Below are 23,944 nucleotides of genomic sequence, written 5' to 3'. Positions count from 1 at the left end.
TGTGTGGAGAGTGTATGTATGTATAACGTGTGTGTGTGTGTGGAGAGTGTATGTATGTATAACGTGTGTGTGTGTGGAGAGTGTATGTATGTATAACGTGTGTGTGTGTGTGGAGAGTGTATGTATGTATAACGTGTGTGTGTGTGGAGAGTGTATGTATGTATAACGTGTGTGTGTGTGGAGAGTGTATGTATGTATAACGTGTGTGTGTGTGGAGAGTGTATGTATGTATACGTGTGTGTGTGTGGAGAGTGTATGTATGTATAACGTGTGTGTGTGTGGAGAGTGTATGTATGTATAACGTGTGTGTGTGTGGAGAGTGTATGTATGTATAACGTGTGTGTGTGTGTGGAGAGTGTATGTATGTATAACGTGTGTGGTGTGTGTGGAGAGTGTATGTATGTATAACGTGTGTGTGTGTGTGGAGAGTGTATGTATGTATAACGTGTGTGTGTGTGTGTGGAGAGTGTATGTATGTATAACGTGTGTGTGTGTGTGGAGAGTGTATGTATGTATAACGTGTGTGTGTGTGGAGAGTGTATGTATGTATAACGTGTGTGTGTGTGGAGAGTGTATGTATGTATAACGTGTGTGTGTGTGTGGAGAGTGTATGTATGTATAACGTGTGTGTGTGTGTGGAGAGTGTATGTATGTATAACGTGTGTGTGTGTGTGGAGAGTGTATGTATGTATAACGTGTGTGTGTGTGTGGAGAGTGTATGTATGTATAACGTGTGTGTGGTGGAGAGTGTATGTATGTATAACGTGTGTGTGTGTGGAGAGTGTATGTATGTATAACGTGTGTGTGTGTGTGTGGAGAGTGTATGTATGTATAACGTGTGTGTGTGTGGAGAGTGTATGTATGTATAACGTGTGTGTGTGTGTGGAGAGTGTATGTATGTATAACGTGTGTGTGTGTGTGAGAGTGTATGTATGTATAACGTGTGTGTGTGTGTGGAGAGTGTATGTATGTATAACGTGTGTGTGTGTGGAGAGTGTATGTATGTATAACGTGTGTGTGTGTGGAGAGTGTATGTATGTATAACGTGTGTGTGTGTGGAGAGTGTATGTATGTATAACGTGTGTGTGTGTGTGTGGAGAGTGTATGTATGTATAACGTGTGTGTGTGTGGAGAGTGTATGTATGTATAACGTGTGTGTGTGTGTGGAGAGTGTATGTATGTATAACGTGTGTGTGTGTGGAGAGTGTATGTATGTATAACGTGTGTGTGTGTGGAGAGTGTATGTATGTATAACGTGTGTGTGTGTGGAGAGTGTATGTATGTATAACGTGTGTGTGTGTGTGAGAGTGTATGTATGGTATAACGTGTGTGTGTGGAGAGTGTATGTATGTATAACGTGTGTGTGTGTGGAGAGTGTATGTATGTATAACGTGTGTGTGTGTGTGGAGAGTGTATGTATGTATAACGTGTGTGTGTGTGGAGAGTGTATGTATGTATAACGTGTGTGTGTGTGGAGAGTGTATGTATGTATAACGTGTGTGTGTGGTGTGGAGAGTGTATGTATGTATAACGTGTGTGTGTGTGTGGAGAGTGTATGTATGTATAACGTGTGTGTGTTGTGTGGAGAGTGTATGTATGTATAACGTGTGTGTGTGTGTGGAGAGTGTATGTATGTATAACGTGTGTGTGTGTGGAGAGTGTATGTATGTATAACGTGTGTGTGTGTGTGGAGAGTGTATGTATGTATAACGTGTGTTGTGTGTGTGTGTGTGGTGTGTGTGTGTGGAGAGTGTATGTATGTATAACGTGTGTGTGTGGAGAGTGTATGTATGTATAACGTGTGTGTGTGTGTGGAGAGTGTATGTATGTATAACGTGTGTGTGTGTGGAGAGTGTATGTATGTATAACGTGTGTGTGTGTGGAGAGTGTATGTATGTATAACGTGTGTGTGTGTGGAGAGTGTATGTATGTATAACGTGTGTGTGTGTGGAGAGTGTATGTATGTATAACGTGTGTGTGTGTGGAGAGTGTATGTATGTATAACGTGTGTGTGTGGAGAGTGTATGTATGTATAACGTGTGTGTGTGGAGAGTGTATGTATGTATAACGTGTGTGTGTGTGGAGAGTGTATGTATGTATAACGTGTGTGTGTGTGTGGAGAGTGTATGTATGTATAACGTGTGTGTGTGTGTGTGGAGAGTGTATGTATGTATAACGTGTGTGTGTGTGGAGAGTGTATGTATGTATAACGTGTGTGTGTGTGTGTTGTGTGTGTGGAGAGTGTATGTATTACGTGTGTGTGTGTGGAGAGTGTATGTATGTATAACGTGTGTGTGTGTGGAGAGTGTATGTATGTATAACGTGTGTGTGTGTGTGAGAGTGTATGTATGTATAACGTGTGTGTGTGTGTGGAGAGTGTATGTATGTATAACGTGTGTGTGTGTGGAGAGTGTATGTATGTATAACGTGTGTGTGTGTGGAGAGTGTATGTATGTATAACGTGTGTGTGTGTGTGGAGAGTGTATGTATGTATAACGTGTGTGTGTGTGTGGAGAGTGTATGTATGTATAACGTGTGTGTGTGTGGGGAGAGTGTATGTATGTATAACGTGTGTGTGTGTGGAGAGTGTATGTATGTATAACGTGTGTGTGTGTGGGAGAGTGTATGTATGTATAACGTGTGTGTGTGTGGAGAGTGTATGTATGTATAACGTGTGTGTGTGTGTGTGGAGAGTGTATGTATGTATAACGTGTGTGTGTGTGGAGAGTGTATGTATGTATAACGTGTGTGTGTGTGGAGAGTGTATGTATGTATAACGTGTGTGTGTGTGGAGAGTGTATGTATGTATAACGTGTGTGTGTGTGGAGAGTGTATGTATGTATACGTGTGTGTGTGTGGAGAGTGTATGTATGTATAACGTGTGTGTGTGTGGAGAGTGTATGTATGTATAACGTGTGTGTGTGTGGAGAGTGTATGTATGTATAACGTGTGTGTGTGTGTGGAGAGTGTATGTATGTATAACGTGTGTGTGTGTGGAGAGTGTATGTATGTATAACGTGTGTGTGTGTGGAGAGTGTATGTATGTATGTATAACGTGTGTGTGTGTGTGGAGAGTGTATGTATGTATAACGTGTGTGTGTGTGGAGAGTGTATGTATGTATAACGTGTGTGTGTGTGAGAGTGTATGTATGTATAATGTGTGTGTGTGGAGTGTATGTATGTATAACGTGTGTGTGTGTGGAGAGTGTATGTATGTATAACGTGTGTGTGTGTGGAGAGTGTATGTATGTATAACGTGTGTGTGTGTGGAGAGTGTATGTATGTATAACGTGTGTGTGTGTGGAGAGTGTATGTATGTATAACGTGTGTGTGTGTGGAGAGTGTATGTATGTATAACGTGTGTGTGTGTGGAGAGTGTATGTATGTATAACGTGTGTGTGTGTGGAGAGTGTATGTATGTATAACGTGTGTGTGTGTGGAGAGTGTATGTATGTATAACGTGTGTGTGTGTGTGGAGAGTGTATGTATGTATAACGTGTGTGTGTGTGGAGAGTGTATGTATGTATAACGTGTGTGTGTGTGGAGAGTGTATGTATGTATAACGTGTGTGTGTGTGGAGAGTGTATGTATGTATAACGTGTGTGTGTGTGGAGAGTGTATGTATGTATAACGTGTGTGTGTGTGGAGAGTGTATGTATGTATAACGTGTGTGTGTGTGGAGAGTGTATGTATGTATAACGTGTGTGTGTGTGGAGAGTGTATGTATGTATAACGTGTGTGTGTGTGGAGAGTGTATGTATGTATAACGTGTGTGTGTGTGTGGAGAGTGTATGTATGTATAACGTGTGTGTGTGTGGAGAGTGTATGTATGTATAACGTGTGTGTGTGTGGAGAGTGTATGTATGTATAACGTGTGTGTGTGTGGAGAGTGTATGTATGTATAACGTGTGTGTGTGTGGAGAGTGTATGTATGTATAACGTGTGTGTGTGTGGAGAGTGTATGTATGTATAACGTGTGTGTGTGTGGAGAGTGTATGTATGTATAACGTGTGTGTGTGTGGAGAGTGTATGTATGTATAACGTGTGTGTGTGTGGAGAGTGTATGTATGTATAACGTGTGTGTGTGTGGAGAGTGTATGTATGTATAACGTGTGTGTGTGTGGAGAGTGTATGTATGTATAACGTGTGTGTGTGTGGAGAGTGTATGTATGTATAACGTGTGTGTGTGTGGAGAGTGTATGTATGTATAACGTGTGTGTGTGTGGAGAGTGTATGTATGTATAACGTGTGTGTGTGTGGAGAGTGTATGTATGTATAACGTGTGTGTGTGTGGAGAGTGTATGTATGTATAACGTGTGTGTGTGTGTGGAGAGTGTATGTATGTATAACGTGTGTGTGTGTGGGAGAGTGTATGTATGTATAACGTGTGTGTGTGTGGGAGAGTGTATGTATGTATAACGTGTGTGTGTGTGGAGAGTGTATGTATGTATAACGTGTGTGTGTGTGAGAGTGTATGTATGTATAACGTGTGTGTGTGTGGAGAGTGTATGTATGTATAACGTGTGTGTGTGTGGAGAGTGTATGTATGTATAACGTGTGTGTGTGTGGAGAGTGTATGTATGTATAACGTGTGTGTGTGTGTGGAGAGTGTATGTATGTATAACGTGTGTGTGTGTGTGTGGAGAGTGTATGTATGTATAACGTGTGTGTGTGTGTGGAGAGTGTATGTATGTATAACGTGTGTGTGTGTGTGGAGAGTGTATGTATGTATAACGTGTGTGTGTGTGTGTGGAGAGTGTATGTATGTATAATAACGTGTGTGTGTGTGTGGAGAGTGTATGTATGTATAACGTGTGTGTGTGTGTGTGGAGAGTGTATGTATGTATAACGTGTGTGTGTGTGTGTGTGTGGAGAGTGTATGTATGTATAACGTGTGTGTGTGTGGAGAGTGTATGTATGTATAACGTGTGTGTGTGGAGAGTGTATGTATGTATAACGTGTGTGTGTGTGTGGAGAGTGTATGTATGTATAACGTGTGTGTGTGTGTGGAGAGTGTATGTATGTATAACGTGTGTGTGTGTGTGGAGAGTGTATGTATGTATAACGTGTGTGTGTGTGTGTGGAGAGTGTATGTATGTATAACGTGTGTGTGTGTGTGGAGAGTGTATGTATGTATAACGTGTGTGTGGAGAGTGTATGTATGTATAACGTGTGTGTGGAGAGTGTATGTATGTATAACGTGTGTGTGGAGAGTGTATGTATGTATAACGTGTGTGTGGAGAGTGTATGTATGTATAACGTGTGTGTGTGGAGAGTGTATGTATGTATAACGTGTGTGTGTGGAGAGTGTATGTATGTATAACGTGTGTGTGTGTGTGTGTGTGTGTGTGTGTGTGTGGAGAGTGTATGTATGTATAACGTGTGTGTGTGTGTGGAGAGTGTATGTATGTATAACGTGTGTGTGTGTGTGGAGAGTGTATGTATGTATAACGTGTGTGTGTGTGTGTGGAGAGTGTATGTATGTATAACGTGTGTGTGTGTGTGGAGAGTGTATGTATGTATAACGTGTGTGTGTGTGTGGAGAGTGTATGTATGTATAACGTGTGTGTGTGTGTGGAGAGTGTATGTATGTATAACGTGTGTGTGTGTGTGGAGAGTGTATGTATGTATAACGTGTGTGTGTGTGTGGAGAGTGTATGTATGTATAACGTGTGTGTGTGTGTGTGGAGAGTGTATGTATGTATAACGTGTGTGTGTGTGTGGAGAGTGTATGTATGTATAACGTGTGTGTGTGTGTGGAGAGTGTATGTATGTATAACGTGTGTGTGTGTGTGGAGAGTGTATGTATGTATAACGTGTGTGTGTGTGTGGAGAGTGTATGTATGTATAACGTGTGTGTGTGTGTGGAGAGTGTATGTATGTATAACGTGTGTGTGTGTGTGTGGAGAGTGTATGTATGTATAACGTGTGTGTGTGTGTGGAGAGTGTATGTATGTATAACGTGTGTGTGTGTGTGGAGAGTGTATGTATGTATAACGTGTGTGTGTGTGTGGAGAGTGTATGTATGTATAACGTGTGTGTGTGTGTGGAGAGTGTATGTATGTATAACGTGTGTGTGTGTGTGGAGAGTGTATGTATGTATAACGTGTGTGTGTGTGTGGAGAGTGTATGTATGTATAACGTGTGTGTGTGTGTGGAGAGTGTATGTATGTATAACGTGTGTGTGTGTGTGGAGAGTGTATGTATGTATAACGTGTGTGTGTGTGTGGAGAGTGTATGTATGTATAACGTGTGTGTGTGGAGAGTGTATGTATGTATAACGTGTGTGTGTGGAGAGTGTATGTATGTATAACGTGTGTGTGGAGAGTGTATGTATGTATAACGTGTGTGTGGAGAGTGTATGTATGTATAACGTGTGTGTGGAGAGTGTATGTATGTATAACGTGTGTGTGTGGAGAGTGTATGTATGTATAACGTGTGTGTGTGGAGAGTGTATGTATGTATAACGTGTGTGTGTGTGTGTGTGTGTGTGTGTGTGTGTGTGTGTGGAGAGTGTATGTATGTATAACGTGTGTGTGTGTGTGGAGAGTGTATGTATGTATAACGTGTGTGTGTGTGTGGAGAGTGTATGTATGTATAACGTGTGTGTGTGTGTGGAGAGTGTATGTATGTATAACGTGTGTGTGTGTGTGGAGAGTGTATGTATGTATAACGTGTGTGTGTGTGTGGAGAGTGTATGTATGTATAACGTGTGTGTGTGGAGAGTGTATGTATGTATAACGTGTGTGTGTGGAGAGTGTATGTATGTATAACGTGTGTGTGTGGAGAGTGTATGTATGTATAACGTGTGTGTGGAGAGTGTATGTATGTATAACGTGTGTGTGGAGAGTGTATGTATGTATAACGTGTGTGTGTGGAGAGTGTATGTATGTATAACGTGTGTGTGGAGAGTGTATGTATGTATAACGTGTGTGTGTGTGTGTGTGTGTGTGTGTGTGTGTGTGTGTGTGGAGAGTGTATGTATGTATAACGTGTGTGTGTGTGTGGAGAGTGTATGTATGTATAACGTGTGTGTGTGTGTGTGTGTGTGTGTGTGGAGAGTGTATGTATGTATAACGTGTGTGTGTGTGTGTGTGTGTGGAGAGTGTATGTATGTATAACGTGTGTGTGTGTGTGTGTGTGTGTGGAGAGTGTATGTATGTATAACGTGTGTGTGTGTGTGTGTGTGTGGAGAGTGTATGTATGTATAACGTGTGTGTGTGTGTGTGGAGAGTGTATGTATGTATAACGTGTGTGTGTGTGTGTGTGGAAAGTGTATGTATGTATAACGTGTGTGTGGAGAGTGTATGTATGTATAACGTGTGTGTGGAGAGTGTATGTATGTATAACGTGTGTGTGGAGAGTGTATGTATGTATAACGTGTGTGTGGAGAGTGTATGTATGTATAACGTGTGTGTGTGGAGAGTGTATGTATGTATAACGTGTGTGTGTGGAGAGTGTATGTATGTATAACGTGTGTGTGTGGAGAGTGTATGTATGTATAACGTGTGTGTGTGGAGAGTGTATGTATGTATAACGTGTGTGTGGAGAGTGTATGTATGTATAACGTGTGTGTGTGTGTGTGTGTGGAGAGTGTATGTATGTATAACGTGTGTGTGTGTGTGGAGAGTGTATGTATGTATAACGTGTGTGTGTGTGTGTGTGTGGAGAGTGTATGTATGTATAACGTGTGTGTGTGTGGAGAGTATATGTATGTATAACGTGTGTGTGTGTGTGTGTGTGTGTGTGTGTGGAGAGTGTATGTATGTATAACGTGTGTGTGTGTGTGTGTGTGTGGAGAGTGTATGTATGTATAACGTGTGTGTGTGTGTGTGTGTGTGTGGAGAGTGTATGTATGTATAACGTGTGTGTGTGTGTGTGTGTGTGGAGAGTGTATGTATGTATAACGTGTGTGTGTGTGTGTGTGTGTGGAGAGTGTATGTATGTATAACGTGTGTGTGTGTGTGTGTGTGGAGAGTGTATGTATGTATAACGTGTGTGTGGAGAGTGTATGTATGTATAACGTGTGTGTGGAGAGTGTATGTATGTATAACGTGTGTGTGGAGAGTGTATGTATGTATAACGTGTGTGTGGAGAGTGTATGTATGTATAACGTGTGTGTGGAGAGTGTATGTATGTATAACGTGTGTGTGGAGAGTGTATGTATGTATAACGTGTGTGTGTGTGTGGAGAGTGTATGTATGTATAACGTGTGTGTGTGTGTGTGGAGAGTGTATGTATGTATAACGTGTGTGTGTGTGGAGAGTGTATGTATGTATAACGTGTGTGTGTGTGGAGAGTGTATGTATGTATAACGTGTGTGTGTGTGGAGAGTGTATGTATGTATAACGTGTGTGTGTGTGGAGAGTGTATGTATGTATAACGTGTGTGTGTGTGGAGAGTGCATGTATGTATAACGTGTGTGTGTGGAGAGTGTATGTATGTATAACGTGTGTGTGTGGAGAGTGTATGTATGTATAACGTGTGTGTGTGGAGAGTGTATGTATGTATAACGTGTGTGTGTGGAGAGTGTATGTATGTATAACGTGTGTGTGTGGAGAGTGTATGTATGTATAACGTGTGTGTGTGTGGAGAGTGTATGTATGTATAACGTGTGTGTGTGTGGAGAGTGTATGTATGTATAACGTGTGTGTGTGTGTGGAGAGTGTATGTATGTATAACGTGTGTGTGTGTGTGTGGAGAGTGCATGTATGTATAACGTGTGTGTGTGTGGAGAGTGCATGTATGTATAACGTGTGTGTGTGGAGAGTGTATGTATGTATAACGTGTGTGTGTGGAGAGTGTATGTATGTATAACGTGTGTGTGTGTGGAGAGTGTATGTATGTATAACGTGTGTGTGTGGAGAGTGTATGTATGTATAACGTGTGTGTGTGTGGAGAGTGTATGTATGTATAACGTGTGTGTGTGTGGAGAGTGTATGTATGTATAACGTGTGTGTGTGTGTGGAGAGTGTATGTATGTATAACGTGTGTGTGTGTGTGGAGAGTGTATGTATGTATAACGTGTGTGTGTGTGGAGAGTGTATGTATGTATAACGTGTGTGTGTGTGTGTGGAGAGTGTATGTATGTATAACGTGTGTGTGTGTGTGGAGAGTGTATGTATGTATAACGTGTGTGTGTGTGTGGAGAGTGTATGTATGTATAACGTGTGTGTGTGTGGAGAGTGTATGTATGTATAACGTGTGTGTGTGTGGAGAGTGTATGTATGTATAACGTGTGTGTGTGTGTGGAGAGTGTATGTATGTATAACGTGTGTGTGTGTGGAGAGTGTATGTATGTATAACGTGTGTGTGTGTGGAGAGTGTATGTATGTATAACGTGTGTGTGTGTGTGGAGAGTGTATGTATGTATAACGTGTGTGTGTGTGGAGAGTGTATGTATAACGTGTGTGTGTGTGGAGAGTGTATGTATGTATAACGTGTGTGGAGAGTGTATGTATGTATAACGTGTGTGTATGTATGTATAACGTGTTAGTGTGGGGAGAGTATGTATAACGTGTGCGTGTGTGTGTGTGGAAAGTGTATGTATGTATAACGTGTGTGTGTGTGTGGGGAGAGTATGTATGTATAACGTGTGTGTGGGGAGAGTATGTATGTATAACGTGTGTGTGTGTGTGTGTGGGGACAGTATGTATGTATAACGTGTGTGTGGAAAGTATGTATGTATAACGTGTGTGTGTGTGGGGAGAGTATGTATGTATAACGTGTGTGTGTGGGGAGAGTATGTATGTATAACGTGTGTGTGTGTGTGGGGAGAGTATGTATGTATAACGTGTGTGTGTGTGTGTGTGTGTGGAAAGTGTATGTATGTATAACGTGTGTGTGTGTGTGGGGAGAGTATGTATGTATAACGTGTGTGTGTGTGTGTGGAGAGTATGTATGTATAACGTGTGTGTGTGTGTGTGTGGGGAGAGTATGTATGTATAACGTGTGTGTGTGTGTGTGTGTGGGGAGAGTATGTATGTATAACGTGTGTGTGTGTGTGGGGAGAGTATGCATGTATAACGTGTGTGTGGGGAGAGTATGCATGTATAACGTGTGTGTGTGTGTGTGTGTGTGGGGAGAGTATGTATGTATAACGTGTGTGTGTGTGTGTGTGTGTGTGTGTGTGTGTGGGGAGAGTATGTATGTATAACGTGTGTGTGTGTGTGTGTGTGTGTGTGTGGGGAGAGTATGTATGTATAACGTGTGTGTGTGTGGAGAGAGTATGTATGTATAACGTGTGTGTGTGTGTGTGTGGAGAGAGTATGTGTGTGGAGAGTGTATGTATGTATAACGTGTGTGTGTGTGTGGAGAGTATGCATGTATAACGTGTGTGTGGAGAGTGTGTGTGTGTGTGTGTGTGTGTGTGTAGAGTGTGTATGTATGTATAACGTGTGTGTGTGTGTGTGTGTGTAGAGTGTATGTATGTATGTATAACGTGTGTGTAGTGTGTGTGTGTGGAGAGTGTGTGTGTGTGTGTATATAGAGTGTGTATGTATGTATAACGTGTGTGTGTGTGTAGAGTGTATGTATGTATAACGTGTGTGTGTATGTATGTATAACGTGTGTGTGTGTGGAGAGTGTATGCATGTATAACGTGTGTGTGGAGAGTGTGTGTGTGTGTGTGTGTGTGGAGTGTATGTATCTATAAGTGTGTGTGTGTGTGTGGAGAGTATGTATGTATAACGTGTGTGGAGAGAGTATGTATGTATGTATGTATGTATAACGTGTGTGTGTGTGTGTGTGGAGAGAGTATGTGTGTGGAGAGTGTATGTATGTATAACGTGTGTGTGTGTGGAGAGTGTATGCATGTATAACGTGTGTGTGTGTGTGTGTGTGTGTGTGTGTAGAGTGTATGTATGTATGTATAACGTGTGTGTAGTGTGTGTGTGTGGAGAGTGTGTGTGTGTGTGTGTATATAGAGTGTGTATGTATGTATAACGTGTGTGTGTGTGTGTGTGTGTGTGTGGAGAGTGTATGTATCTATAAGTGTGTGTGTGTGTGTGTGGAGAGTGTATGTATGTATAATTGTGTGTGTATAGAGTGTGTATGTATGTATGTATAACGTGTGTAGTGTGTATGTATGTATAACGTGTGTGTGTGTGTGTGTGTGTGTGTGGAGAGTGTATGTATGTATAATTGTGTGTGTGTATGTATGTATGTATGTATAACGTGTGTAGTGTGTATGTATGTATAACGTGTGTGTGTGTGTGTGTGTGGAGAGTGTGTGTGTATGTATGTATGTATGTATAACGTGTGTAGTGTGTATGTATGTATAACGTGTGTGTGTGTGTGTGTGTGGAGAGTGTGTATGTATGTATGTATGTATGTATAACGTGTGTAGTGTGTATGTATGTATAACGTGTGTGTGTGTGTGTGTGTGTGTGTGTGGAGAGTGTATGTATAACGTGTGTGTGTGTGTGTGTGTGTGTGTGTGTGTGTGTGTGTGTGTGTGTGGAGAGTGTATGTATGTATAATTGTGTGTGTGTATGTATGTATAACGTGTGTGTGTGTGTGTGTAGAGTGTATGTATGTATGTATAACGTGTGTGTGTGTGTGTGTGTGTGTGTGTGTGTGTGGAGAGTGTATGTATGTATAATTGTGTGTGTATAGAGTGTGTATGTATGTATGTATGTATAACGTGTGTAGTGTGTATGTATGTATAACGTGTGTGTGTGTGTGGAGAGTGTATGTATGTATAATTGTGTGTGTGTGTGTGTGTGTGGAGAGTGTGTGTGTGTGGAGAGTGTGTGTGTGTGTGTGGAGAGTGTATGTATGTATAACGTGTGTGTGTGTGTGTGTGTGTGTGTGTGTGTGTGGAGAGTGTATGTATGTATAATTGTGTGTGTATAGAGTGTGTATGTATGTATGTATAACGTGTGTAGTGTGTATGTATGTATAACGTGTGTGTGTGTGTGTGTGTGTGTGTGTGTGTGTGTGTGTGTGTGTGTGTGTGTGTGTGTGTGTGTGTATGGCGTGTGTGAGGCAGTTGGTGGCTTAGTAACCCCTTACTTGTTGTGTCTGCAGGACAAGTGGAAGCTGCTTCCAGCCTTTTTAAAGGTAAGGAGTGGGTGGTATAATATCAGAAGAGAGATACCCCAACACTGCGCCGCATTCTGTCCAGCGGACGGAAGTGCACTGACAATCCTGCTCTTCTGGTTTTCAGGTCAAAGGCTTGGTGAAGCAACACATCGACTCCTTCAACTACTTCATAAACGTGGAGGTGAGGTGTAGAGGGCTCGCTCCCCGCAGGCCAAGCTTGTTAAGAGCATAGTGGGACGTTTTTCTGGTTATTCCTTCAGATAAAGAAGATCATGAAGGCCAATGAGAAGATTACAAGTGACGCAGATCCGATGTGGTATCTAAAGTACGCTAGCTGCTGGTTTTAGCCTGTTTCTGTTTCATTCTAAATCTAGAGGTGTTTCTTTTGCATATTTAAGACTGTCATTCACATTTCCAGGTACCTTAATATATATGTTGGTATGCCTGATGTGGAGGAGAGTTTTAACGTGACCAGACCGGTGTCTCCACATGAGGTAATGTGAGTTATTTCAGCTGGTTGTTTTTCAGTTAATTTACTTTTAAATCAGCCGTCTTCGTGACCATTCACAGCAAAGCTTCGAAAACTGAGCTGAGATCAAGGTTTCATTGAATTATGTGGATTCTGTAAACAGCTCAGTGTGCCCCAATTTGTGTAATCAGAAGCAATTCTGGCCAGCTGAGGTAAAGTCTGTTGACTCTCTGCAGTGTCGTCTGAGAGACATGACCTACTCTGCCCCCATCACTGTGGACATCGAATACACCAGGGGCAGCCAGAGAATCATCCGGAATGCCCTACCCATCGGAAGGTACCCACACCTGTTTCACCTCCCGCCTCCCTGTGCAGTGACCAGAACGTCCAGGTCGTGGTCCAGCCTCGCTGTTTATCTGGAGGCTTCCTTGTGACCTAATTTAGCAACCACTGCATTCTGGAAACTCTGCACGGGCCAATCAAGTGACGTCTTTTTATTTATTTGTTTTTCTGTTTTTTTTTTCCCTTTTTTCGTTGACAGAATGCCAATTATGCTCCGGAGCTCCAACTGCGTGTTGACGGGTAAGACGCCCGTGGAGTTCTCCAAGCTCAACGAGTGTCCTCTAGACCCAGGTAGTTGCCCAGCTGACCCCTAGAGGGACATAGTTACTGTCGAGTTACTGTCCCCCGTTCCTTGCATTCACGGTTTGCCGCTGGGTGCAGGGGGCTATTTCATCGTGAAGGGTCAGGAGAAGGTCATTCTTATCCAGGAGCAGCTCTCAAAAAATCGGATCATCGTGGAGCAAGATCGCAAAGGCGCCGTGGGAGCCTCGGTCACTAGGTGCTGCCTGCCGTGGGGCCAAACGTGTGCTGCTAGATTCTTGTCTTCCAGCGTGTGACACATGGATGTCATGTCTGTCTGTTTTTCTCTCTGGACTGTAGCTCCACTCATGAGAAGAAGAGCAGAACCAACATGATTGTGAAGCAGGGCCGTTTCTACCTAAAACACAACACGCTCTCTGAAGATGCGCCAATAGCCATCATATTCAAGGTGAGCACGTGGAGGACAGAGGTATATGTTTTAGAAGTTATCCTGAACGCGCCCTAAATTGAATTAATGTTTTGTGGGTGATTTTAATAAGTGTAACTCAGTTAACTAATAACTCGATTATGCCCAGAGTGGCAGTCAAGAGCAGTGTGTGACCTGTTTGTCGTGAAGTACCCGAAAATTTAACGAAATACTGCTGGCTTCTCAGACGCTGGCTTACAGTTCCCGTGCATGACCAGCAGGTGGCACCATTTAACAAAGGAAAGTGGAGGCACTGCAGAAAAAGTGATATTGATATTGAGTTTGGTTATTTTGGGGGGTGGGTGGGAGGACATCTATCTATCTATCTATCTATCTATCTATCTATCTATCTATCTATCTATCTATCTATCTATCTATCTATCTATCTATCTATCTATCTATCTATCTATCTATCTATCTATCTATCTATCTATCTATCTATCTATCTATCTATCTATCTATCTATCTATCTATCTATCTTTATGTTCTCTTTTAACATTGTCAAATATATTAGCGGTTTTGTTTCTTGAGTTTTGTGATTACAAAACACGTTTGTGTTTCAGTATTGTTTCTGGTTTGACAGTAGCATGTAGAAGTGGCCAACTCTGGTCCCACCTTGCAGAGGTCAGTTCTAGCCCTAATCTAACCTACCTGATCCCATCTAACAGTCTGATCCAGTTAAATAAGCTCTTTAGTAGCATCCAAATATGAGCAGCAGAGACAGCGTTCAGCTCTCCGGGGTGGTAGCTCTCCCAGACTGGAGTGCCATTGATGAATTGGCCACTCAACATTTTCAGCTCTCGTGTCGTTCCTGATTTGGACCTTCCTTTTATCAGCTGACTACCTGTGTCATTACAAAGTCCCCAAGACCCTCCTGGGCCCTTTGCGGGGCGCTGGGGAAACCGGCTGTTGACCGCTGTTTGTTTTGCACGTGCTCATCACGTTAAAATTCCGGCAGGCTTTTTCTCGCTGCCCTGCGACATGGGCAAACTGAACCGACCCGGAGCGCAGCGGGCTGGCCCGCTCCGTTCCCACAGTTCGCCATTAGCATAAGTAAATGTCAGAGAGGTCTGTGTCTCTGCTCCCAACACCCTCATGTCAAATCCAGACGTGTGCGCAGTGTGTTCGATTAAAACACACACGATCCCAGACCACTCATCTCTGTCCACGTTTCTAGTTTGGTAGATGTTTGACAGTTTCAGTTTTGCTCAGCTCTGCCGTGTGTGTGTGTGTGTGTGTGTGTGTGTGTGTGTGTGTGTGTGTGTGTGTGTGTGTGTGTGTGTGTGTGTGTGTAGGCCATGGGTGTGGAGAGCGACCAGGAGATTGTCCAGATGATCGGTACCGAGGAGCACGTGATGGCCGCCTTCGCCCCCAGCCTGGAGGAGTGCCAGAAGGCTCAGATTTTTACCCAGACCCAGGTACCAGCGCCTCGTTACCCTCCATGTTACTATGGTTACCCTGCATGGTCTGTTTTCATGTGGCTGTAACAGCTGTGTTTGAGCTCTCCTCCCGAGTTTCATCATGTTGTCTTATTTGTGTAAGTAGAAGAGGACCTGAGTGAAAACATAGGCCGCTGTCGACTCAAGCGGCCACGTGCGGATAAACCCACTGCCACACGTGTTCTTGCTATGGGTCGCGGGCCCCTGTGTATCCTGTTGGTGTAAGTGCGGGTCGCGGGCCCCTGTGTGTCCTGGCTTGTACTGGTATTCTAAGTACATCCTGAATTTTCACGTTAGTTTGTGTTAGCTGTTTTGGTGAATCCTCTACGTTCTCGTGTAAAGGACCCGCGTTCAGCAGAGCCAAACTCACTTATTAGTCCGTTCAGGTTTCGTTTTCTGTGCTTTTGTTTAGAAACACGGAAACCTTGGGTCCACTTTTCCTGCCTTTTTCTGTCCTCCTGGCCTTTTAACAACACCCCTGGACCAATGCGTGTCCGTGACGCACGTTACCGGACGCTCGGGCCCCGTGTGCCAAAACCCAGATGTCTCATTTTGCAGAGGAGGTGCTACAATGGGTCGGTTAAGAAGCATGGCCGCATCCTAGCAACCTGCGTCTGGGCATGCTCCGTGGAGCGCGGCTGCGTCTGTGGCTTTGTGCGAATCCCGTCAGGACTCTAATGAGCCTTACTGCGTGTGCTCGGTTTGACCTAAGCAGACATCAGTCAGATAAGGCGTATTGGAACAGAGTCTGAAAAGGCTGCTAACGGGAGGAGAGCGCAATGGGGCACTTCTGTTAATGACCACTAGAGGCAGCGTCTGCAGTTTTGAGGTGCTGAAACAGAAACGCGTGCAAGACAGCAGAGAAACGTACCCTTTTGGAATATTATTTATGTATGCGTTTCTTTGCGTATGTACATGCCTCACAGGCAATAAAATGGAGTAATCAGGTCATTTTATTTGAGGGTCTAGAAGGTCATTAATGTTCTCATATGTGGTGGAGCAATTTCCCGTTTGGGGATGTATGAGGATTTTATGGCTTTGTAGGATGAGGGACATTAAGAACCAAACATTTAATTAAAAATTGTTATTATTGAACATTATACATTTACGTCAGAGGAGCGGCGTAAAATCTCTGTTTGCGAGCCAGTGTAACGTTTATTTCAGAGAGTATTAATTGAAACGTATTTCCTGTTGAGCGTTACAGGTCTTGTGGCAGCGAGGGTCTGAGTGGGTGGTCTGGAAGGAAATCTTAGTCCTGCCGACCTTTAACCTCTCTAGTAGAATAAGTAGAGTTAAGCTCAGGTGTGTGTGTTGGAGAGAGAGGTGGATAAGAAATGAGGGGTCCAATCTCACACACCTTTAGTGAGTCAGTGGACCTTACACAATCCTGTTCACTCACGGATTAAACGTTTCGGTCTGACAGCTGTATTGCCCCAGTCTTCTCCGATCCAAATCTGTGCGCACCACGACTGTCGGAACAGCGCTGCACCTGACATGCGCATGTGTCGTGTGTGTGTGTGTGTGTGTGTGTGTGTGTGTGTGTGTGTGCGTGTGTGTTTCAGGCGCTGAAGTACATTGGTAACAAAGTGCGTCGCCAGCGTATGTGGGGCGGACCGAAGAAGACCAAGATGGAGGAAGCCAGAGAGCTTCTAGCTTCCACCATCCTCACGCACGTACCTGTGAGGCTCCGCCCCTTACACCTCCACCCCCTCAGCTGGGCTGGACTGCGTGAAAATAAAAAGATGGATGTTCTGTTACATCCGCTTCCTTTCTGCGCTTGTGTGTGTCCGTGTGAGCGATCTTCCGACCGATTAAGTGCGAGTCTTTTTTTTTTCCGTGTGTCCTAGGTAAAGGAGTTTAACTTCCGGGCCAAGTGTATCTACCTTGCGGTGATGGTGCGCAGAGTGACTCTGGCGCAGGGCAGCAACAAGGTGGATGACCGCGACTACTACGGGAACAAACGTCTGGAGCTGGCCGGCCAGGTAGGGGCTGAGGGACCCCTAGGGGCAAAGGTCATTCACACCTCCTCTAATTAGGGGCGACTGGCGGTCTCTTAGTGTGGCGTGCTTCACCAAAGCGCTGGTCGGGGCGCCGCCTTTACGTCGTCCCCTGCACAGGGGCAGGATGTGTTGGACCCCGCGGCCCGGGACGGCACCGGGTCGTTCTACGTCTCCGGCGTTCCTGCCATGCAAAACTCACTCTCGTCCTCGCTCTCTCATTGAGGCTCTCTCTCTCATGGGCTCTCTCTCTTTATCTACCTCCCTCTTTTTCTTTCTCTTTCCTATTTTCCCTCCATCACTCTCTCCCTCTCCTGGCTACCCTCCAGTCTCACCTACGTCTTTTGTCTCTTTCTGTCTTTTATTAATACTTCATTATTTGCTGCTGCTTTGTTTGTCTGCGCTGTTTTGGCTGCTTGGTGCGCGGTCCTCCGCCCCACCCCCCGTTACCAACTACGCAGCCTTTGTGAGGGCGAGATACGCAGAGCTGAGAGCAGCACACAAATCCCAGCGTGGCCGGCGCGGCCCTTTCTGTCTGCTGTTATTATTTAGCGTCGCCGTGACAAAAGACCGACTGCCTTGACTGGAGCGATTGAGCTAATCCAGCCGCCCCACTCTGATAATGTAATTACCGCAGACTTAAGGCCTTTAACTTCCCCCAGCCGACCGTGTGTGTGTGTGTGTGTGTGTGTGTGTGTGTGTGGGAGAGACTACTGAGCAACACCTAGTCTTTCAATAAGGCTTACACACACACACACCTACCAATGGCAATGTCTTGGCTCCTCAATTACGGTTCCCTGACATTCAACTAATTGGCCCTGCCGTGGTGCACAAGCTTAATTTCTTTATTAATTTCGGCGCTTGTTTTGCTGTGCGCTGAGGTGGCTGTGTGTGTGTGTTGTGCGTTCTGATCCCGGAGAGGCGGAGGCCCCTGGGACAAGGGCCAGGTCAGGCTTATCGGCGCACAGCCACACCTGGTTATCGCGTCCCTCCGCCCCCCGGTGCCGAGATGCTGTCACCGCCAGACGGAGTTAATAAAGTTGCTTGTTGTTGGAAGAGACACTGGGGAATCGGAGAGACAAAGCAAGATGAAGTTAGCGGCTCGCACGCTGCGGCTGGCCTGCTGATGAGACACACACACACACGCAGGTTCCAGCTTGACGAGACGTCATTGCGTGGTGCTACCTGTTCTGCCAGCTGTGAGCTCAGCAGGTCCCGTGTTTGCTGATTGTCTTCTCAGCTCCTGTCCCTGCTGTTCGAAGATCTCTTCAAGAAGTTCAACTCCGAGCTGAAGAAGATTGCTGACCAGATCATCCCCAAGCAGAGAGCAGCCCAGTTTGACGTGGTGAAACACATGAGGCAGGATCAGATCACCAACGGCATGGTCAACGCCATCTCCACCGTGAGTGTCCGCTCACACGCCAGCAGAGTCTGTGTGTTTAGCGACTTAGTGTGAGTGCTCTCTCGCTCCCGCTCCATCTCTCGCGCTCCTTCTCTCACTCTCGTGCGTGCTCGCTCTCTCCATCACTCTCTCGCACTCTCTCTCTATCTCGCGCTCTCTCTCTCAGGGGAACTGGTCCCTGAAGAGGTTTAAGATGGACCGGCAGGGCGTGACCCAGGTCCTCTCTCGTCTCTCCTACATCTCAGCTCTGGGCATGATGACACGCATCTCCTCCCAGTTTGAGAAGACCAGGAAGGTGAGCGGGCCGCGCTCGCTGCAGCCCTCCCAGTGGGGCATGCTGTGCCCGTCCGACACGCCCGAGGGCGAGGTAAGATTCGCCCACTCTGCCTCCACTCAGCCCTTCAGTGTGTTTCTCGTGACCCCCTGACCTTGGTGTTGATGGGATGGTGCCTGCCTTCAGAGTTTCCTCTCAGTGCGTGTCTGTGCAGTCAAAGACCGGTGGATTTCCTGTCCTCTGTAAAGTCCTCGTTCTTCTGCAGGCGTGCGGTCTGGTGAAGAACCTTGCGCTCATGACCCACATCACCACGGATATGGAGGATGCCCCCATTATTAAACTGGCCTTCAACCTGGGTGTGGAGGATGTCAACCTGCTGTGTGGGGAGGAACTCTCCTACCCCAGCGTCTTCATTGTCTTCCTGAATGGTGACTGGCTTTCCCTCCAGTACATATCTGTGTGAACCACGCGAATGTCTCTGTGGTTTGTTGGTGTTTTGCTCTCGTAACATGAGATGTGGCGACACGGAAAATCAGCTCATCGGTGACAAGTTATTTGTTTGTTTGCCTTCTGACAGGATAGAAAAGGACTGATGTTGGCCCCACTGTAGCTCCGTGCTGTGTTTAATGTCATGTCAGAGAGGACTCGCCTCGCTAATTAATAAATGTTTACGCCCCTGGTTTCGGGAGGACTGATAACTTTGATTATGCAGGCTAATTAATGTACCAAAACAAAAGCACAGGTGTCAGAATATATGGAGGAGTCGCATATACAGGCAGAACATGCCCCCGAGAAGAGCGCGCGCACACACACACACACACACACACACACACACACACGTGCATATGGCTTTGTGGCAACTCGGTGTGTGGTTATTTTGGAAGTGTAATTTTGCATTAATGTATCTGGGATTAACTGAACACTTGAATCTTAAATAGGAATTGATGCTAAACCTTTCTCGTTTAACACCACTCCCCAGACTCTGGGAATTTGACTTGTGAATAATTTACATGAGTTTTATAAATATTTTCATGAATATTATTCACTAAAATGCAAATCTGGCACGTCATACAAGTGGTGCATGTGGTTTATCGAGTGGAGATCAGACCTTGTGCTTCTCTAATACAATGCGATGCTAACTAACACTGTGTGTGTGTGTGATCTACAGGTAACATCTTGGGAGTGATTCGAGACCATCGTAAGCTGGTGCACACGTTCAGGCTGATGAGGAGGGCAGGCTTCATTAATGAGTTCGTGTCCATCTCCACCAACGTAACAGACCGCTGTGTTTACATATCCTCAGACGGAGGGCGTCTCTGCAGGTACTTGGCCCCGCCCCTGCCCTGCCCCCTCACTGTAACCGCCTAAGGCTGCGTTAAGGTTCATTACGTTATGGCGCACGTGATCCCTGGTGCGAGCGCTCTGTCGCTGTACCAAATACAGGACACTGGTGCGGTTTTGACCCCTTTTGTACCCGTTTTAAACTCTTCACAAGTGAAGGTACCAGCAGATGTACACTTTTAGCCCAGTGTCACCAGAGGTGCATCAGAGAAGCTGTTCTCCCAGGATGTGACCATGTCTGTGACGTTTGTGCACGTCTGTTAGTTTGAGGGTAAATGTCGGTGTAAATAGGGTAAATACTACAGTGCTACAGTTTCGCTGATCCGATTTGACCTTCGACCCCATTACATTTGTCTGATGTCTAGTTCATCTCTGGAACCAGTGTTGCAGGGCTTGGACTTGATATGGATCTCGAGACTGGTCTGAATGGATTGTAATTTAAATGGGATTCTGCCCTCTACTGTTTCTGAAAGCTGCTTCCAGGTGTTTTGATGTTCTATAATAGAGCTGCATGTGTCTGGCTTCGCTGCAAAATTTCTATGTAGAGTGGGTTTCTCTGAAGCTGAGAGGGAAAGCCCCATTCACTGGTGTGTGTGTGTGTGTGTCTGTGTGTGTGTGTGTGTCCCTCCAGGCCATACATCATCGTGAAGGCCGGGCAGGCAGCCGTGAAGACTAAGCACGTGGAGGAGCTCTCTCAGGGCTACAGGTACTTCAGCTCTCGCGCACTCCTGTTCCTTGGAACCGCAGCGCAGAACAAATCCATTTCAAGCTTCTGGGTGTTTGTTTTGGAGTGGGAGGGTCTTCTCTTCGCCTTCTAGAGCCAGATTGCTTTGACAGCTCCAGTTCTTTGCTCCTCGTGTAAGTGTTCGTCTTTGCGTGGGTTGCAGGAGCTTCGAGGACTTCCTGCACGAAGGTCTCGTGGAGTATCTGGATGTGAATGAGGAGAACGACTGCAGTATCGCGCTCTATGAACACATGATCACCAAGTCAGCTTCCGCAAGGTCTACCTGCCATGTAATAGTTGTGTACTGTTATGTTCTTAACTCTGTGTTTTGTTTCAGGGACACTACACATCTGGAAATTGAGCCGTTTACGTTGCTGGGAGTTTGTGCTGGTTTAATTCCGTACCCCCACCATAACCAGTCGCCTAGGAACACCTACCAGTGTGCTATGGGCAAACAGGCCATGGGTGAGAGGCCCAGATCAGCACCGCACAGCTCAGACATCACACAGTCCAGTCTAGAGAGATCCAGCATTTACCCACACTCTCACTCACACACACACTCTCACTCACACACACTCTCACTCACACACACACTCTCACACACACACACACTCTCACTCTCTCTCACTCTCTCTCACTCTCACTCTCACTCTCTCTCTCTCTCTCTCTCTCTCTCTCTCTCTCTCTCTCTCTCTCCCCCCCCGAAACATATTCACATCCCTGCCCTTATGCAAACTAAATAAGTGTGGGTATCTGCCTGTATACTTTGTGTGTACATCAAACATTGCCTGCTTGTGTACGCGCGCGCGTGTGTGTGTGTTTGTGTGTGTGTCTCGGGCAGCAAAAGAGCCCCTACACACAGTCTCTCACTGAGTGCCATTAGACATTCATTGTCTTGCGCTCAGTGTGTGTAACGGGTTGGTGTGCTCAGCTGCAGCTGAGAGGGAGAACACACACTGCTTCCGTGGTAACCAGTGCTTCTTAACTCCGCCCCTTTCTCCTCCTTTACAAAACCCCTCCGAGCGCCGCCACTTGGCCCGGACCTCACCCTGCTCTCTCCGGGTTTGGGTTTTGTGCGGCCCGGCCCATACATTTTGCAAATCTCTCTGTGTGGCCCTGACCCCATTATCACACACTGTGTGCTGGACCCTGATTGTGACGTAATAGCAACTGACAAATGTTCAGGTCTCCAGGGACGTCCACTATGCTTCCGAAACCTGCTCTTACGGGACTGGTTGCGGGACTGGTTACCAGGGCAACAAAGCTGTCTGTCTACTTGCTGGACTGAGCATACAACCTAGACTAGACTGAAAAACCAGCTTTGGAGAACTGAAGTGTTTTATTTACACTGTCTGATCTCTAATGCAGCTTTTTCCGTCTCGGATGAGAAAAAATGAGGTCAAAACAAATTTGAAATTTGTACTTTCACTTTCTCTCGGGACTTGCAAAATGAGAATTCATACCCATGTCTTCCCCCGTCGCCAGGTACTATTGGCTATAACCAGAGGAACCGCATTGATACGCTGATGTACCTGCTGGCGTACCCCCAGCGGCCCATGGTGAAGACCAAGACCATCGAGCTGATCGACTTTGAGAAGCTGCCGGCTGGTCAGAACGCCACTGTGGCCGTGATGAGCTACAGTGGTTACGATATAGAGGACGCCCTGGTGTTGAACAAGGCCTCTCTGGACAGAGGTATGGCTACATTAACAGCGCCCTCTCTGGCCCAGCAGGTGAACTGTGGGAGTACCTCCAACAGTAATGGTCACTCCCTGTCTGTCCTGTTGTTCTCTTCCTCTGCCCCCAGGCTTTGGAAGATGTCTTGTGTACAAGAATGCCAAGTGCACACTGAGGCGCTACACCAACCAGACCTTTGACAAGGTGATGGGTCCCATGTTGGACGCGGAAACACGCAAGCCCATCTGGAGACACAGCATCCTGGACGCGGACGGGATTTGCTCCCCCGGTGAGCACCACGCATGCCGCGCCCCTGGGGTGATGTACAATACACGTGCTGCATTAGTAGAAGACAAATTCACGGATGGAGTAAAGTGACAAATAAAGTGTGTGTGTGTGTGTGTGTGTGTGTTTCAGGCGAGCGTGTGGAGAATAAACAGGTGCTGGTGAATAAGTCCATGCCCACAGTCACTCAGACACCACTGGAGGGCAGTACCCAGCCAGGCCAGCCTCTGTACAGAGACGTGCCCATCACGTGAGTCTGGCCTTCTCTTTCTCTGTCGGTGGTCCCATCACGTGAGGTTGGGCCCCATTCACATACTGGTTTACACCTGCGTGATGTGCCGGACTAAAGGAAATGGTTTTCTTTCTGCATGTTTTCATCGACCTGTGTTTTTAAATGTTCTTAATTGATCCCCACAGCTTCAGTGTAGCAGCACTGCGATGTGTTTCAGGTGACGGGATTACAACACTCCCCCTTGTTCACCCAGGTACAAGGGCTCGATCGACTCGTATATCGAGAAGGTGATGATCTCGTCCAACGCCGAGGACGCGTTCCTGGTGAAGATTCTACTCAGGCAGACACGCAGACCTGAGATCGGAGACAAATTCAGCAGCCGTCATGGCCAAAAAGGTAGTCCCAGAGCGCTGGTCCAGTCAGCCGGCGCCAGGCATAATTCACTGGTTTCATTACCCGGGTTTGTCCTGGGCCACTTATCACAGCCAGTGACGGGGAGCAGGGTTCAGGGAGGGGTTAACGCCATACAGCCCTCACATGCTGTTTTCTGCTCTGTTGGTGTTTAAAGGAGAGGCTCGGTGCCGGTAGGCCGCATGGCATTGTTCGTGGCGGACCAAGTGGTTCCCCTGAGCGGAGTTTTGTGAGCGAGTGAGTAGTCGCTCTGTGTGCTGGGAATAAGAGGCTGGAGCATGGTGACTGGCCATCTGTGCCGGACTGGACCAGGAACGCTCATGGTAAAAGATGCTTGGATGCAGCGCCCAGCTGTGTTGTGTGGTGTTTTTTTGTTTTTTAACTGTTTACCAGGAATTTTAGCCACAGTCTGCGGAATACGTTAGTGGAAAGCCGGGAGACTGACATTGCTGATGTGAGGCAACGGAACTCGCAGCGGATGGTTTGTAGGCTGTGTCGTGGACTGAGCGTGTGCGAGAGTGTGGGAGGTGCTTTAAAGATCTGCTTGAGTGTTAATGCTTCCAAATGCTGGACTCAACC

General features: G+C 45.9%; 1 protein-coding gene across 3 annotated transcripts in view; it reads left to right on the top strand.

The window, feature by feature from the left end:
- Positions 1-23,944, top strand: part of polr3b (polymerase (RNA) III (DNA directed) polypeptide B) — a 37,312-nt gene that overhangs the window by 9,167 nt on the left and 4,201 nt on the right. For 2 of the 3 annotated variants that reach the window (XM_081715877.1, XM_081715878.1), the window contains exons 2-22: positions 12,031-12,063; positions 12,170-12,226; positions 12,306-12,370; positions 12,464-12,539; positions 12,751-12,851; positions 13,056-13,147; positions 13,238-13,355; positions 13,457-13,565; positions 14,879-15,001; positions 16,585-16,701; positions 16,870-17,004; positions 18,260-18,421; positions 18,588-18,788; positions 18,961-19,123; positions 19,864-20,017; positions 20,668-20,742; positions 20,924-21,225; positions 22,246-22,455; positions 22,568-22,726; positions 22,855-22,972; positions 23,208-23,350. In XM_081715877.1, the coding sequence (XP_081572003.1) occupies positions 12,031-12,063; positions 12,170-12,226; positions 12,306-12,370; positions 12,464-12,539; positions 12,751-12,851; positions 13,056-13,147; positions 13,238-13,355; positions 13,457-13,565; positions 14,879-15,001; positions 16,585-16,701; positions 16,870-17,004; positions 18,260-18,421; positions 18,588-18,788; positions 18,961-19,123; positions 19,864-20,017; positions 20,668-20,742; positions 20,924-21,225; positions 22,246-22,455; positions 22,568-22,726; positions 22,855-22,972; positions 23,208-23,350 (2,713 nt within the window). The remainder of the gene's footprint in view (positions 1-12,030; positions 12,064-12,169; positions 12,227-12,305; positions 12,371-12,463; positions 12,540-12,750; positions 12,852-13,055; positions 13,148-13,237; positions 13,356-13,456; positions 13,566-14,878; positions 15,002-16,584; positions 16,702-16,869; positions 17,005-18,259; positions 18,422-18,587; positions 18,789-18,960; positions 19,124-19,863; positions 20,018-20,667; positions 20,743-20,923; positions 21,226-22,245; positions 22,456-22,567; positions 22,727-22,854; positions 22,973-23,207; positions 23,351-23,944) is intronic. The other variant, XM_027029861.3, reaches the window with a different exon arrangement.

This window comes from Electrophorus electricus, chromosome 6, assembly GCF_041902795.1.
Source record: "Electrophorus electricus isolate QZ-2024a chromosome 6, ASM4190279v1, whole genome shotgun sequence".
NCBI lineage: Eukaryota > Metazoa > Chordata > Actinopteri > Gymnotiformes > Gymnotidae > Electrophorus > Electrophorus electricus.
The sequence above is the reverse complement of the archived record's forward strand: the minus strand, read 5'-3'. Positions and strand labels throughout refer to the sequence as shown.